At 36.4% G+C, this 17,674-nt stretch overlaps 2 protein-coding genes across 2 annotated transcripts; both read right to left on the bottom strand.

Annotated features, from left to right (window-relative positions):
• Positions 1-284: 284 nt before the first annotated feature.
• Positions 285-4,175, bottom strand: LOC121261645 (protein EARLY-RESPONSIVE TO DEHYDRATION 7, chloroplastic-like). The gene is made up of 4 exons (XM_041164111.1): positions 3,156-4,175; positions 2,747-2,913; positions 1,016-1,100; positions 285-678 (listed from the first exon to the last, which is right to left on the bottom strand). Exons 1-4 carry the CDS (start codon positions 4,094-4,096, stop codon positions 486-488), a joined length of 1,386 nt encoding a protein of 461 aa, XP_041020045.1. The 5' UTR covers positions 4,097-4,175; the 3' UTR covers positions 285-485.
• Positions 4,176-4,378: 203 nt separating this feature from the next.
• LOC121261644 (alpha-mannosidase) lies at positions 4,379-17,070 on the bottom strand. The gene is made up of 29 exons (XM_041164110.1): positions 16,766-17,070; positions 16,574-16,657; positions 14,859-14,947; positions 14,603-14,777; positions 13,940-14,059; positions 13,774-13,857; positions 13,596-13,667; positions 13,388-13,501; positions 12,397-12,497; positions 12,216-12,309; positions 11,736-11,903; positions 11,306-11,395; positions 11,042-11,107; positions 10,898-10,954; positions 10,568-10,787; positions 10,190-10,326; positions 9,185-9,250; positions 9,040-9,099; positions 8,719-8,790; positions 8,334-8,381; positions 8,042-8,161; positions 7,519-7,584; positions 6,527-6,639; positions 6,337-6,421; positions 5,646-5,756; positions 5,480-5,575; positions 5,139-5,186; positions 4,951-5,019; positions 4,379-4,755 (listed from the first exon to the last, which is right to left on the bottom strand). Exons 1-29 carry the CDS (start codon positions 17,000-17,002, stop codon positions 4,570-4,572), a joined length of 3,048 nt encoding a protein of 1,015 aa, XP_041020044.1. The 5' UTR covers positions 17,003-17,070; the 3' UTR covers positions 4,379-4,569.
• Between the last annotated feature and the right edge of the window lie 604 nt (positions 17,071-17,674).

Raw genomic sequence — 17,674 nt, 5'->3', positions numbered from 1 at the left:
TAAATTTATTTTTATTATAAAGTAGATCTAACGAATTTTATAAAATTACATTAGTTTATAAATTTACATTGTGTAATTTTTTTTTTTTTTATATTTATATTTGTATCAGTTCTAAGTTTATTTGGGCCTCCCTCCCAATGCTTCTAACTATTTTTTCTGACACAAATATCAGCAGTATCACTTTAAGGTATTGGTTTGTCAATCATATGTAAAGTCATTTTCATTCACGTTGTGTCAAATGCTCCACTAAGGGCCTGAGCAGCTAATTCAAGCCCGTCAATCAATTTGTCTTTGTACATGAAAAAACAGACGAATAAAAAATACAATTTGGTTTAATATGCACACCCTTTATATTGGCTAACATGCAACAACATTGAATTACATGATGCTTTATACAAGAAGATGTGGAAGAAGAATAGGAGAACAGGCTATACTTTGTATATGGAGAAACCTCCATTACACTTGGGATATTTCCCATCGGAAAATTACTTGGACTTCTTGGCCTTCTTCTCTGCTGCTGCTGCAGCTTTAGCAGCCGATTTGGCCAAAGTGGTAGGTTTAAGAACACTTTTAGGGTTGAATGCCTTTCGGATCTTAAAAGCAGCCCACGCAGTGCCCATAGCATGGCCTGCAGCATCAAGCCCTTCGCTTGTTGCATGAGCTGCTTGTTCCCCATACCTGCAGGACCAGCACCATCCAAATTCAAACTCTTAAATAGTATGAGAAGCATAATGACACACCACTGTCTTACAACAACAGTAAACTTGCAAAATAATCCATAAAAACTAGGCCTGAATTAGTAGATTTGTTAATATGAGAACAGAACCCAATTATAAGTTACCAAAATAGATCAAAGTTGGGGGAAAAGCTGGAACTCAATGCCAGCATCAAGCACAAATCACACAGAGGTTACAGCACCGCTAAGGTCAAATGTCCTCAGATATCTCTTAATGTGTTCATGAGCTTTTACATACTGTTTCACTCAACTCTTTAGGCATATTATGCTGAAATTTACCTCTGGGATACGAGTTCAGTTGTCACAGTGGATGATGTTGACATGACACTTTTTCCAGCTACTTCAACAGCATCGCAGACTTTGCCTATTTGTAAGAAATTCGAAACAGGAATATTTAATGGTTATAAATAAAGAAACATAAACATAATGCAAAACCAAAAGAAATAAACATGTTCAATAAAGGAGATTTCAACATAGATGATTTGCCTCAGCAAAAAGTTAGTATAAACAAAAAATTAGAAGGGTGGTGAACCCCCCTTGTGGGAAGAGTGTGCCCCCACTCCCCCGGGTGGGGGGGAGGGATCTAATGTGGCCCCCATTTGAGAGGGATGTTATTTTAAGGAGCATATTAGTTTCTCAATGGGGTGTCCTATTAGAAAGGGATTTATCCACATCCCCTAGATTTCGTGGGGCATTCTACTGGGTATGTATAGATTTTGCCATATAAACATTTGTCATCTTCAAATTCCAATATTTAGTATTTATCATATTTATCACATCAACTTGAATTAGAAAGTGATAAGCGCTAATGTGGAAAATCTCTACCATTGAATTTGAAACAAAATGAGATTTGAAGGAATTATAGGGGTGTCCTGATAGATAATTATTCTCCTAAAGCCCCCTAATAAACATGCCCTAAAGATTATAAAAATGCCCCCAGAAATTAAATAAATGTCAGTGTGTAATTAAGGAAAAAAATAGAGAATTAAAACAACTGATGTTAACTCAGGAAATAAACGTGGCAACAAATAAAAATCAAGAGACGCATCATTACTATATGAAAGGCTTCTTTGCTATAAAAAAACAAAAAAGAAGTAGATAGAAGAGAAGATGAAACGAAATCTTTACCGTGCTGCTTAGATAAGATTAGAACTACCTTTTACCCATAACTCTATTTTATATTTAATTTTTCTCTCATATTTTATTTCAGAATTCTCAATCCTTTGTTCTATTTATCTTTGATCTCACTTCGCTCCTTCAATACTTGATGGCGAAACATCATAATTAGCTGAAAAATCTTTAACTTCGTATACATGGCAGATCAAGTTATTTCTTCAATCCAAAGTAGGTCTGAACAAGTTTACAATATATAAAGACGTGTTTAGTTTCTCAAGTAGTTTTTTTTTTTTTTTTTTTCAAATTAGAATTATCTAATGATGATAGATTCAGAACTCTTTTCTCAGTCTTCAAAATATTCTAAAAGATTAATGTGATGGTCTATATGAACAAAACTTGAATACAATTTTTCTTTTTATTAAACTTGAATACAAAAACTTACTCATTAGTTTCTATCATAAAAAAAATTAATGTGTTTTTAATGTTCGGGACGATAAAATAGTAATATAAATAAAACTTCTTTTTATAAGTAAATGTAAAATAGTAATATAAATAAATTTTTTGAGTGCTTTACATAAACATTCATTGTATTGTTTACTAAGATTAGAAAGACTGCATTTTGATTTGTATTGAGCATCCCCTGCTCCAACCCCTCTCTCCTTTCTTTCTTTCCATAATTGCACACTTTTGATCTCTCGTCTGATGGAAATCAAAGAGGAAGAAATGATGAGGACATCACATATTAATATTGTATATTATATATTACCATAAACAGGGGTTGCACAATTTCACAATCTATGCAACTATTTATGAACTTCTAAATAAGAAACTGTACTAGAAAGTAAAAATGGCACTCAGGAATATAAGATAAAGGGCTCAAGATGATCAACATACTAAATCCATCTAGGGATGCAAGAACAATCTCCCCAGGCAGTAGGTTAAAAATTTTCTTGCCCACTTTCGAATTTGCAACTGAACCTGTAAGAAATCCAGAGATTTTAACAACACCAGAGAGGACTCCATTTGCAACTTTCTCCGTCATTTTAGTCACCCTCTTAACCCTACATAATAGTCAAGCCAAAATGTTTAGACCTTGGCTCAAAATGTATAACCATTGCAATGACAATAACTTGTCAACTAGTTATGACATAGCTCCCATTTTCATTTCAATTAACTTGTAAAGACTTCTTAGTGCAGCCCCTTAATTTCAATATATGCCATCTGAGTTTCAAAACCACCATTAAAGAAACAAAAGGCCCAATGTGAAAGCAACACCATAAAAAAACAAAATTTTAAGTTGTACCTTCTAATCCGCTTTAAGGTTTTGGGATCAATCTCCGAATTGGAACACGGAGACAACCTTTTCTTCATGACCTCATTTCCAAACTTCAATCTCTCCACCGTAACATCCCCGCACCACAATATCCCCTTGATCAGCTTTCCTGAACCCGCAGCAATAATCTTCGCGGCCATCCCATTGTAGTCCTCCACATTCGGAGCTAGCGTCGTCCAGTACGCGGCGCACTGCTTCTCCATGAGATCCTTCTTCTCCGACTTCAAATCCGCCGGAGAAATCTCCTTTGCCACTGACCCGTCCAATGCTTCGCCCTTCTTAATATTCGCATTCTTGGAAACCTTCTGCACTGAGAAGCAACTGTAATTCTGCAAAATTCCGTCCAGCTCTCTAATCAGACCCTCTTGCCCCTTGGAAGCGATCGTCAATCCGTAACTCAAGAAATCATCGGAGTCATTCCTATCTCGATTGTCTTCCTCGTCGCTCGAATCAGACCCAGAGTGGTGCTCCTTGGGCACGCGGAACGAGAAAAAGTAATGCGAGTCGTCGAGCTTGACGGCGGCCTCGTCCTTGGCCAACGGCCATTGGATCTCGTCGGCGACGCGTGCGAGGACGACAACGGCGTTGACCCCCTGCCGTATACGTACAACGTTAAGGTCGCCGCAGGCCAGCTCGACGCTGTAGTGCTTGTCTACGAGGTTGAGAATAGCGCCAGGGACCTTGATCAAAACCTCCTCGGTAGCCTCGGGCGGGGCCGAGGGGTATTCGTGGCTGTTAGGGTTAGGATTTTGGGGTTCAACGGGAAAGAGGTTTTCGACGAGGTCTCGCATGTCAATGGAGGGGTAGAGATTGGAGGAGGAGGAAGACTTAGGGTTTGAGGGGGCTTCGGGGTTTGATTGAATCACTTCCGGGTAGATCGGAGTTTTCGGGTTTGGGTGTTGGGAAGCCATTGTTGATGCCTGTTACTGTTACGAGAAAAATAAATAAGAGTTCTTCCTCAGACCATGACTTCAACCGCTTTAACTACTTCAGCTACTTCCCGCGCGGATACCACACGAGCAAAATCGACTTTTCTTTTGGACCATAATACCCTCGAAGGCAAAAAACTATCAACAAAAATGACACAATTTTACGTAATCCATCAAATCACGTTAGTTTATAAATTTTACTATAATTTAAATATTTTTTAATTAAAAAAGAAAAAACAATAAGGAAATCATGATGTTGGAGAGCTTATTAATTGGTTGAAACTCAACAGTAATATTGAAGACCATCTTTTACATTGAATTGAACAAACAGACAGAAGTGCAAAAACGTCTGCCACAAGAGACATTTTTTAATTTATTAATTAATTTATTTAATCTGCCATAAGAAACAGATATTGCTGTGTCCTGTCCAAAAGAATATATAAAAGACACAACTCCTAAAACTTCAACAAGAGAGTGCGAACTTCCATAGGACCAAGCTCAACAACAAGAGTTGAATCAATTGGACCCCCTCTAATTGGGGTAGGTTCTTGTCTGTTGTCTCCCTCAACTTTCCACGCCATCCTCTTTATCTCTGACTTCTCTTGGTTTGCTGACAAGCTCATTTCCTTCACTTCTTTTATCTGAGGTTCAGAAACACAAATCTGTCACATTGAGATTTAAGAAGTTTTCGTGCTTGTCTATGGATTCCCTCAACTTTCCATGCTATCATCCTCTTTCTATAGAGCATTGGGATTTTATATGTAGTATGCACCAGTTGAGGAGGGTTAAAGAGAAAAACACTGCAGTAAGTAACACCAGGAAGAAGGCAGACAAACCGTTTTTACTGGAAACATCTTCTTCAATTCAACCTTAGCCAATTTTGAATACTCGGTATCTTCACCCGCCTAATCGATCCACATCCACAACATGAAAGGAGTGATGAGAACTTGGGATAAGAAATTCTTATTTGGTTCATTTCAACGGGGATATGAAGAAGATCAGCATAATAGGTGTCATCTTTTACCTCGTAAAGATGCGCCAGACGAAGGAGCACACTTCCGTTATCCAACTCCTAAAACATTGGTATTAGAGAGAGAGATATGTTAGAATATAAGAGAAATAATTAAATCTACTTCTTCTTATCCGCATAAAACTTTTGAGATCAGTGATGGTTGAATATGGTATCAAAATATAGATCCTAAGTTCAAACATTGACTCCATACATCATCCAATTTAATTAAATATTTTACGTGTTAAAACCCATTTATTAATGAGAGTCTGGCCCACATGTGAAAGGATAAGCGGTGGTTTAATAAGAGAGAACCAAACTCTTAAATTTATTCTAAATTGAGTAAGCACAGTCACCTGAAGAGTAATCAAAGCAACATTGATAGGCAAACTGTAGTTTGGATCTATGGAAGTTGCTTTTGTCAAATGAGATGCTGTCCAGTCCTCCAACTTCTGAAAAACTACTTATATTAGTATGTTAGTGGCTATGATGATAGACTCTGTTACTGCATTTAAGCCATACCTCATGCGTGAAAGCTAAAATAAAAGGTGAGTAAACTTCTTGGCCAGTTGTTCGGCGCCAGCGTGCTCCAGCCCCTAGCTGGTTAATGCTAATATAATAATTACCCCGAACCTGGATGAAGGATATAAGCACAAGAAATAATCAGGAAAATTCAATAAGTCAAACAAGGCATTCTATATCTTTGAAGCACTTCATATATGATTATGGTCATTTATCTATTGCTGTTTGCTGGATCATTGATTTCAGCAAGCCATGGCCAGTTGTACCTCGCAATTAAAAACTGTGCAATCAAGAGCAGAAGGAAGTGGTGGAAAGCACGATTACTTGTCCAAGTTTTAAGCCATTGAAAAAACTTAGGTGCAGTTTGGATAGTAAGATGAGATGAGATGGTTTTAGATGAAAGTTGAAAGATGAATAAAATATTATTAGAATATTATTTTTTAATAGAGTAATTCTACATACAACCGTGAAGTGTGTAAATACTGCGTAATCGCTTTAAAAAAGAGTAGGGTCCACTATTAAAAAATTAATTTTTTTCACGAGAGTCCCATGTTTTATTCATTTTTTTAAAGTAATTACGCGGCAGTTGCACAATTCATAGTTGCAAATATCTTTTTTCATTTACATATATGAGAGAAAATGCAATTGCGAAATCGAGAGCATAAACTATTGTGGCTATGTGATATCTTACAGTTAATCCTTCACATGTTTTGTTAACGCACACGCTTTCGTCCAATGCTTCACCCACTCCTCTAGAGTCATCATGGAGCAAACGCCTTATGTATAGAGAAAGAGCAATCAGCTTAGCATGCCAACATCAAATATAAAGCATCTTTTTAACCCAAATGTTAAACAACAAAACAAAAAGGAGAAATTTGAACCTATGAAGCATTAGCTCTACTTCTCCATCCTCGATGCTGGCTCCACCAGTTGCACGGTCAACCAAGACAGAGAGTTCAGATTTCTTATCCATTGTATAAATTCCAAGATTAAGCTGTAAAGGAAAAAGAAGACTGTTATTACCCGAAATAAGTTTATTTTGAAGTCATCGAGCACAATGAGAACTTTTTTGTAACTTTAGGAAAAACTCTAATGAGCTTTTAAAGGGCCTGTATAAAAGTGTTCTTCTATACTGCTACATCCTTTAAATATATCCTTGACTTCTTCAGCATTGCAAAAGTGAAAGAGTACCCAAGGGTTGATCATGTTTGATCATATAGTCATGAAAATCTACACACAACCACATGTGAAATCACCACTTGTCTCAAAAGTTTAAACTGATGAGAAGAGGTAAATTTTATTATTTTATATCTTAACGCTTGCCCTCACTTGTGGGTCAGACTTCCACTCAATGAGTAGGCCCAACAAGTGAAAGATTTAAATGGGATAGGGTGTAGAGTCATGGTTTGAACTCAGGACCTCTGCTTTGATACCATGTGAAATCACCACTTATCTCAAAATCTTAAACTGATAGGAAGAGGTAGATTTTATTATTTTATATCTTAACACCACACACTTAAAGATCACAGCATGATTACATCTAGCATGAATTAGTCAGAAGATCTCTTGGTTATTTTGAGCAGATCTACAGTTTTCCTTTGGCAGAAAACCTTGTTTAACTGCAAGGTTGAGGTATAAATCGTAAGCATATCTTTTTAGGTGAATGTTCATATGAAAAATGAAAAAGATCTATCATTTTGTATACTGTTGTATATGGGTGTGTAAACTCCAGTTACCACCAATAAGGTGGGCCGAATTCATCCATGCTGGTTTCTTTTCTCTTGAACACATTAGCACTTGAAATACGCTAGTGGTGCAAGTGGTTGTGCATATATGTGCTTAAGAGCAGTCCAATTAGTATTAAGAAGATTACTGGATAATAGTTTCCTGCTACAGGTTGAGTAACTTTAAGCGGCCAGTCTGCTCTATAATCACGAACCTGCAAAATCACAATCACAAGATTTCAAGTCAGTACTACAAGCATCATTCATTGGGCATGATACTCCCTTTAAAGGGGCAATACTTGGAATTAAACAGTTTAGGTTGTTCCATGATTTGCACACAGACCACCAAAAACAGATGACTCCATGTGTGGAGAATACATTTTCTACTATCAAACTTAATTTTGAAAGAGAAAATTAAATTCTTGTGGTCGGACTGAAGTTAAACCAGCGAATAGAACAAATTTAAAGAAAATCTATGACTTATGATTTAAATTTTTCTACCCGGGAAATATAAATTTTCGTGAGGGATTTCTAAAAGACAGTCTACCTGAAAGCCTGCTTTTTGACATCCAACAAAACCATTGAAGTGGTATGCTGGCACACCATGCTTGCAAGTAGCAAAACAACTCTTTCTAAAATTTTCTTATGTTTAAAGAGGTGTGTGAGACTAACCCGTTTCAGAAAGTCTCTTCCATTAGAATCAGTATAAAACACCTTGTCTGTGGCCATATTAGCCGTCATTCGCGTGATGACTTCTTTACCAATGCCATCTTCCAAGGGAATTGGACCAATCTGCAAATGAAATTGATCAAAACCGCTAAATTTGAGCTAGAGGGATCAGATTTGTTTGATTTCTATATGCAGCGAACAGAGAGCAGTAATTGAAACACTTGCAATCTATACAAGTTATTTCTTTTATCCAAGGAAATGAAAAAAAAATATAAAGCCAGGTACTGTGACTCACTGTGAATTCAACTTCTGCATGCTCTTTGTCTCTGTATAGTCTGGTAACCTACTAAAAAGCAAAGAAAATATAAGGATAAGCAAAAAGAAAATCGTGAGTTCAAACCATTGAATTATGAATAAAAATAATGACAACACTATCCAGAGTGAATTATTATATACAGCTCACTTTTGCAGCATCTTTAATTATACGAGAAATGATAGTTGCAGTCGTGAGTATGCAAACGCCGTACAATCACTTTAAAAAAAGTGAATAAATACGGGACCCACATGAAAAGAAAATTATTTTTTTAATAGTAGACCCTACTCTTTTTCAAAACAACTGCATAGTGTTTGCGCACTCCACAACTGTATGTAGTATTACTCCTTTTAAACAGATTGATGACCTGGTAGATCCATGAATCAAACTGTTGGTGAACCTCATCGAGCAGTGGTCCACGAATGACCTTCAAGGGCACCTACATAGTATTAAAAACACTCTTAGAAAATAGTGGAAACCATAAATAACAGATACCATCAACAGAGATTGCTGTCTGAAGAGACATGGTTCTCAAGATAAAAGTAGAATAGCATCGAGGATAAGTGTGAGAACCCCAATAGTCGGTACAAAATTAGTTGACGTAAGTTAAGGGGAAGAATGGCTGTAGAGAATGTGAGTGGTCAGACATTTGGCGAGCATGTGAGTGGCAAGGGGAAGAATGGCTTACTGATCGTGATACAATATTTGGAGGGGACCCAATAGGCCGAAAAATATATGCACCAGATGCCTGTAGAGAATCACATAACTGACATGTCAGCAGGCACTGCACACAGTCATAAAGTGGGTCCTAACTGAGCAAAAAAACTGTGAACCTGGCCATCGTTGTCACCCGAACTTGAACCATACCATAGGTAGCTCTGCTGTATTGGTAAATCGACCTGGCAACAACAATCATTTAAAGATGATTTTCAGTTTAGCTAAAATAGCCTCCATATCATCTGTGTCAGTAGAAAGAAGAAAAAAAAAACCTATTTAGGTGGAAAATGGTACACCAAAAGAAAGTGAACAATCTACGAATTCTCCTCAAGGCATATAAGATACTAGCTTGCCTAGATAGTGATAAAATGCGGTTAATGCTAAAACATAATAATCTTGCTGTGAGTCAGATGGTCACCACCTTAAAAAACTGACCAAACCAGAAAGGACAATCCCACTCTCTAAAAGGACCCGAAGGAAAAGTGGGTCTTTACAACCCGGAATCAGTAATTCTGTAAGGTTTCTAAAAATAATTTTACAAAGTTGCAGCCAGGTCAAGATGTCAACCACAGTGCTTCCCTCTACAAACCAAGCTCCTCATCTAAACCGAACACATTCAAATGTATTAGATGGATCACTCTAAGGATAGTGTCAGAGACAAACTTAGCTTCCTACATATACACATATTAACTTGCTCCTCTTTATGGGCTGACTATAAATCTTAAAATCATTGTTTACTAAGATGCGACAAAAATATGTGGTCTCCATCATTTGGTGTGCTTTTTGTAATGCATATCAACTGGTTCAACCAATACCATCCCTTTTTTTCTTTTATTGTCGGGGAACCTCTCCAAAGCAGGGTCCTTCGGACCCGCCCTTGCAGAGCTGTCCCATGCACCGTACCCTCAAAAGTTTCCCTATACAGAACTAGTTAAATTGCTGACTTTTCATTAGGGGTGTAGCTCCAAATGATTGTTTGCACCCATAAAATGTTGAACCTTGGACCTTGAAGGGAGTAGTGATACCCCAAGACCAAGGCCTTCACCACTTGGGCCAACCCCTTGGGGTTAACCAATACCATCCAATTTAAGGCTGCCATCTATGAAATGTGAAAAACTGACCCCTGTTTTAGTATTGTAAATACGTTTGAGTTGTCCAGAAGTCAAAGAAAAGGACATCTTCAGATTTCCAGGTCCAATTTCAATGGTCTCATTCTGTGGACTGTCCATCATGGAGATAAATCCATTTTTGCTTTTCCCTGCAACATTTTGAATTGCAAATAAAAGAATATTAAATAAAGTAAGTTCTATACAGCATCAGTATCATTTGGTTTTGCCACTAATCATATCAAGCCACAATGCTAAGCAATGTTCACAGGGTAGAACAACTAACGCTCATGCAATAAAAATAAAAAGAACTAAAATACCCTGTGAGAGAGAAATCAAATGGCATTCAAGAATGAGCAATGCCTAGAAGGAGAAAAGAAATAAGACATCTACCTTTGCCAGATGCTTTGGAAATGAAGTATGTGTTCCAACCAAGAGGTGGCACTGATGCTTGAAAGAGAAGCCAGTACTTAGGGACTTGTTTTGGAGACAGTCCCAAATAGGCCCTTGTATAGAAGTTTCTTAAGTTGATTGTAACGTTATCTAAACTGATATATTGTGCCTCAATGGTATTTCCTGAAGAATCTTGCACGACAAGATTGGTGTCGGGAACCTGATAGTTATTGTGAACTTTCAGATATATACCTTATCTATTTGCACATTTACAGGATGAAAAGAGGAGGCACGTTGAGTACCAAACACTCGAAGAAGAATATTACTCACCGGTATCTTAATAACATCAGTACGGTTCCATCCAAGAGGATTATATGCCACAATAACCTGAATACAACCATTCATGCATCGTGAGTAGATGTCCCAACAAAGTAGTGTATCTAAGACCAAAGTTAGAAAGATAAAAAAGATTACCAAACTCTTCCCTTCCGGAATATCTCCCTCTGTTGGTGGGCAGAAACTAATATTGAGTAGTTGACACTGTTCAACAGTAAAGGAAGTAGAGCAGGAAAATAAACCAAAGAAAAAAAAAGTACTAGGGGTTGAGCAACCCGATTGGTTTTGCATGCATAAAAATGATGTATAAAAGTATAATCAAAATAAAGTCATTCAATATATAAATAGCATAAAAAGTAAACGACTTAATTAAATAAAGAAGGAAAAACATCAAAACTTTACCTGACTTAATGTAATTACAGTCTCCACACATTCATCTCTTGATTTGTTTTTAGCCAGGCATGAAAGTGCAGTATTTACAACAGCTTCTGCCTATCAAAAGTATATAGGATATTTGCATAAGAAATCTTTTATTGACTTTTGAGGAAAAATTATTTAGGTGTGTTTGAGTGTATTTGTTTGTGAAAGTCGTGGAGTCCACTTAAAGTAGAAAAATTTTGTGAGGTTGTGTTTTTTTTTTTTTTGGGGATTTAAATAAGTATTTTGAGACGTAAAACATGCTTGTATTAAAACTCGAAGAAAACTTGAAAATACTTGTGTAAGCAAAAGTGATCAATTGTTGGGTCTATCATAGTGAGATCTATCATGCAGTATGAATGGTGAAAAGACTAAAATAAAGCTGGACAAAATCAAATGAAGATTAGCAGCCTACCTCAGAGGCTCCAATGGCCAAGCGTTTTGCATAGTCATTTGTTGTATGCTGTTTAGCAGTGCCAGTTACGGCATCGTGGTGCTGTGCAATTCCTAAAGCATCTCCCAGGCTGAAAGTGTTAGGACCCTTGGATCTTTTTCCAGCCAAAAATTCCAGTTGCCGCACTGCCTATTTTATGCAAAAGGAAATTAACTTCATTGATGTTTATAGTTCAAAAATTTCATAGAAAGCTCCACCCCATTGTTGATAAGATAATTCCTCTGCACGTTATATATCCTTGTGTTACTCATGGAGTTCTAGGTATCTTTGTTCACAAACTTCTGTGAAAAAATACCAAGATAGAACTAGCATCTTTCAGGATGGTTGCATGAAATGCTAGGTCCTTTGTGTCCAAGCACACAAATATGGAGGGAAAGAGCCACTCTCAATCTTATCCTATTTGAACATGAGCACAAAGGCAGAGTTACAATGATTTCATACCAAATAATAACCACTCAGCACTCGGACATATCGCTTCAAGGCTGGTCGGCTAGTGAAAAATCCAGTCCAGTAAGAATTTGCCCCATCTGCATACCTGTCAGCAAGCTTATTAACGCAATGGATAAAGTCAATAAGTGTTGCTTCATCAACAAAAGGTAGGAGAAAAAAGCTTGGGAATTACGGGAAATAGTCATCAGTTTTCAGAGGCCATGATTCATTTGCTGCATGTTTTGCATCAGTATAGATTGATGGTGTAGAATACAATGCATTAACTTGGCCATCCTGAGAAAATTAGACACTTGTAAATGCATTATTTGGAACAAAAGAAGAAAATAATGTATTAAACAACTAAAAAAGAAAAAGGGTAATTTAAAAAAATAATTAATAATCTAAACCAGTTAAATCACAAAGGCCAAGAAAAGAAGCATGAGAAGAATTTGAGAAACCTCTTAAAGAGTAGACAATATAATGACTAGGTGAGAGTATTAAATACAGTTAATAATCAAAATTTAATTTAGAAGGTGCATCACTATAACAAAAAAACACCCTATTCAAGAATCATGTTAGGAAATCAAGGTATCCTTTAAAACACCAACCTAATGTCCCATTAATTGGCATACCAACACAAAAAATAAGTTTCAGTTCAGGACATGAGACACACCACCAATTCCAAGAACAATCTATATCCATTGTGTTAGTCTCTACTGGGAAATATTACAAAAATTTGTGGAGAAAGAAACTTAATTCCACAACTTAAATCCTCAACCTTTCGTTAGAGCCATTGTAGAGAATCATCTAGTAGTTGTGTTTCATGATGAGAATCAAATCATGGTAAAATCTAGTAATATATCTAGGTCATCCAAACATCAAGCACAAATTTGTGGAAAAATACACATAAATGGTCAACCTTTCTCGGAAGCTACTGTCCAAACAGGGGCATTTCATCAGCAAAGTTTTCAAAGAAGTCATCTTAACCGTCTAGTATAGATTTGATGTTATGGGGAGAGGGGACAAGCCTCGCCATATAGGGAGCTATTGTAAATTTTTACGCCACATTCTAAATTAGAGCCCAGCTATTATCAAGCTTCAAAACAAAGGGAAATAAGCTCAGATGCTATAACTTTGAAATCAAATTGCCAGCAAATGCATTGATTGTCTCATTAATTCCCTACCTTGTTAACATAGTGAATCAATTTGTCCATTTGCTTGAACCAAGACTCAGCATATTGGTACTGAAAGTCATCACCCATTGTCCACATTATATGGCTTGTCCTAGTCACATTTGCCTGCACAGAATGGATGCTCACAGTAATTTTTATTTAGAACTTGGAGGCAAATAATAAATTTTAAAAGAAATAAATCAGGCAGCTAAGAGCTTACTTGAATTTTTGCAGCATTAAGAAAATCATTAACCCGCTGTTGAACATTGTAGTCATATAGTAAAGGATCATCCTGCAGTGTCAATTTGTAGCTGATTAAGGTGATACACTCAACAAGAATATCAAACATCCAGCCAGAGAATGCTTAGAAAAAAATGTCCTTTTTGAAATATTTGAACCTGAACGGGCATGAAGTCATCATTCACTTCAAAATGGAAACCATTTGGGGGACTATAATGAACTGGAAATGCATTGGCAAAAATCTGCAAGGGCCCAGTAAACAGTGAGCTCAGAAAGACCCTTTTAAAAAGGAATGGTAAAAGCACCATAATTGCAATACCAAACCTGAGATGTAGAACCAAAAGTTTGGGAAGCACGCCATATAACTTCAAGAGATTTGTCATTCTTCCGTTTTGCTCTGTCTTGATAATCTATTCTTGCAAAATGTACAGAATCGAATCCAAGCTACGGGGGAAATGTAACAATCAAAATGTCTCAGTTCTTATCCAGATGGTCACAGCAGCGAATGGAAAACATCTTAATAAAATGAAAGATTTTGCAACTAAAGTAGTAGCCAGAGAAGAGACATACGTTGAAACAAAAACATTAAGGCTGCGTTTTGTTGCAATATTCAGCTGAATTTAGTCTAATTTTAAAATGAGTTTAACATCTAAATATCCAACTCTCAAATTACTAAATTTATCTCAACTCAAAATCTCCTTACATGTGAGATCCACAATTTTTTTCAACTTAACACATTTTTATACGTGGGAGTCACAACTTTTTTTAACTTCTTATAAAAAGTACTAAACTTATCTTAACATTCAAACATACTTAGACTCAGTTTAAATGGACCTACATAATTCCCTCCACTACTCAACTCACTATTATTCATAAAGAATTGAGCTCAGCTTAACATCCAAATGCAACCTAAATGGAGTTCATAAAAAAGATTATGAACAGTATCATATACATACATAATGAATAATCACTGAATTAACAGTGTACCTCAGCCCCAAGAAGGTAAGCTTGCACGGCGGAGTGTCCAAATGGATCGATTTGCCATCCAGCGCGAGGAGTTTTGTTGAACTGCTCCTTTATCGCTTGATGTCCTAAAGTTGTTTGGTCAATCATGTCTATGTAATGGCATGTTGCTTCATCATGCATACACCAACCACCATTTCTGCAGATGGAAGCAAAGATGTTTAACATTCATGCATCAAAGACACGAATGCACTATGGAAGTTGCTTGCTAAAAGCTTACATGAATTCCAATTGTCCTGCATCTACAAGTTTTCTCACTATTCCTTGTATTTCCACACTTTGTTCTACCCACCATCGTTGGAAAAACGCCTATTATTCATGCTAAACTCTGTTAGTAAACAAAATTATGAAAACAGTAATATTATTTTATATCAAACAGTCACCAAGATAATGCCATGTAAAATAGAAAAAGGATTACATGATTTCTATGAATTTAAGAGTTTGATTGCAAATTTATAGAAGATCAATTCATATTGAAAACATTAAACACAAAATTCAAAATTAATCACCATCATATAACGTCGCAAGTTATGGATCATTATATCAGAAATTTATTTAAGATCAACGTGTTGTTGTTGTTGTTGTTGTTGCTATTATATTTTTCCTGAGCAAGAACTTCATATTGTTAGTCAATTCTAAAAATCAAAACTAAACTAAACTCCCTCGCATTTAGTTCCAACCGAACATCAAACCCTCCATACAAATATTATTCCTTATTCTACTTATTGTAGAGATTCATGGGCTAACTCATCTCATAAAACAAGTTTTACAATAGATGATTGCTCATTTCATATAAACATGTCAAAGACCTTGTCCACAGACAATGTGTGATTATTCCTTAACACCCTCCCTCAAATTCAAGCCAGTATTTTCTTCTAGTCCTTGTCACAAGGTAAGTAGTGTGGGCCCTCATTCATCTCGTGGTAGGCTCTGATACCATGAAAAAATTTATGGGCTTAACTCAACTCATAAAACAGGTTCTATAAGATAGAATTGTTCATTCTTTATAAACATGCTCAAGATCATATCCACAGACAATGTGAGATTATTCCTCAACACTCTCTCTCATATGCAGGCCAATATTTTTCCTAGTCCTTGTCATGAGGTAAGTAGTGTAGGCCCACATTCGTCCTGTGGCAGGCTCTGATACCATGAAAAACTTCATGGACCTAACTCATCTCATAAAACAGGTTCTACAAGAGATGATTATTCATTTCTTATAATGTCAAGACCTTGTCTACAGGCAATGTGAAATTATTCATCAACATCTTCTCTCACGTGCAAACCAATATTTTTTTCTGGTCATTGTCATAGGATAAGTAGTGTGGGCCACCATTAGTCTCGTAGCAGGCTCTGATACCATGAAAAAAATCATGGGCATAACTAATCTTATAAAACCGATTCTACAAGAGATGATTACTCATTTCTTATAATGTCAAGACTTTGTCCACTGGCAATGTGAGATTATTCCTCAACACCCTCCCTCACGTGTAGGCCAGTATTTTTCCTAATTCTTGTCACGGGATAAGTAGTGTGGGCCTCATTCGTCCTGTGGCAAGCTCTGATACCATGAAGAAATTCATAGGTCTAACTCACCTCATAAAACAGTTTCTACAAAAGATAATTGCTCATTTCTTATAAACATATCTAAAACCTTGTCCACAAATAATATAGAATTATTCCTCAACACTCATTGATAATAGAATTCAAAACTAATCAACATCCCAATTACGTATCAAATCATATATAAACATATCTTATAAACTTAATCAATAACATCATGCTGTTAAGTTGAACTATTGAAATGACACACCAAATAACATTAGTGTCATCTCATGAATTAGTAGATTTGGAAAATCGAAACCAAACCCTCGCATCTCACATAAACCGAATTTCAAAACTTCAAGAGCCTCGCAAGTCAGATAAGAGCCTTACCATTTCCACAAACACAAACTTCCTATTAGGATCATGCAGCAAAGCTTCCACAACCGAATCCAGCACATTCTCCACGCAAGCCCCCTACAACATAAAAAACAAGATATTATTCACCTCCCTATACTTCAAAATCTCATCCTATATATACCTACACACACGTGTGTGTTTCCGTGGCTGTTGTATAATAATGACCTGGATACTGTTGTTTGATCCAACATAGTACTGATCAATTGTCTTCAACCATCCGACATCGTCATGGGAATGCGGAACCAAATGAACATTCAATTTCCCTGGCACAACACCTGCTCCAGTGTTGTACTTCATGTAAACGCCACTAACTGTTCCATAAAAACACAGAAAAAGAGACCCACATAGAAAAGCTGACGCTAAAGTAGCTAGCTTTTCCATTTCCCGAACAAAAAAACCCATGAAGTAAATTCCCCTCAGACCAGTAGCCTCTGCTTGGTTTTTTTTTTTTTTTTTTTTTTGTCTCTCTACTACTTGATGATTTATGGAAACCGAAGGTTGTGAGGATGTAGTTCGAGGAATGGACAAAAATGGACCTCGGTTTCTCCTATGATATTGGCCGGCCTAAGGTTTATTGTTGGAATTTTAAAATGGAGAGTAGGGACCGTTATCCAGGTTGACGAATGGGGCTCCATTGCAGAGTTGGCCAGGAGCTGCACAAGTGAAAAATGTCGACATTTTAGGAGCTGTTAAAGAAGTTTGAATGTAGGGTGATGCCATAAGGTCATGCTTATATTTACGACAAACTGTGACCGTCTGATGAACATGAACTATTGAAGCGTTATGAATGCTTTGGATGTGATCATGTGAAGTAAAAAAATCTCTAAATACAATCTTAATTTTTTCCATTTCATCAAGTTGCCTTGCATCTATTCTTACATTTTTTTGCCTTTTTTTAATTAAATTATAAAAATCTATTTACAAGTCTAGTTATTGACATGTCAAACGCATCAGTAATGTAAAAACATGTTTTTCATATTAACTATTATTAAAATGTATCCATTTTTTAGCATTTTTTTAATTATAATTATAATAAGTCCTACAAAAAGATAAAAGGCAAATTATTTTCAATTG

The sequence above is a fragment of the Juglans microcarpa x Juglans regia genome, chromosome 4D (genome assembly GCF_004785595.1).
Source record: "Juglans microcarpa x Juglans regia isolate MS1-56 chromosome 4D, Jm3101_v1.0, whole genome shotgun sequence".
In the NCBI taxonomy this organism is placed as follows: Eukaryota; Viridiplantae; Streptophyta; class Magnoliopsida; order Fagales; family Juglandaceae; genus Juglans; species Juglans microcarpa x Juglans regia.
The sequence above is the reverse complement of the archived record's forward strand: the minus strand, read 5'-3'. Positions and strand labels throughout refer to the sequence as shown.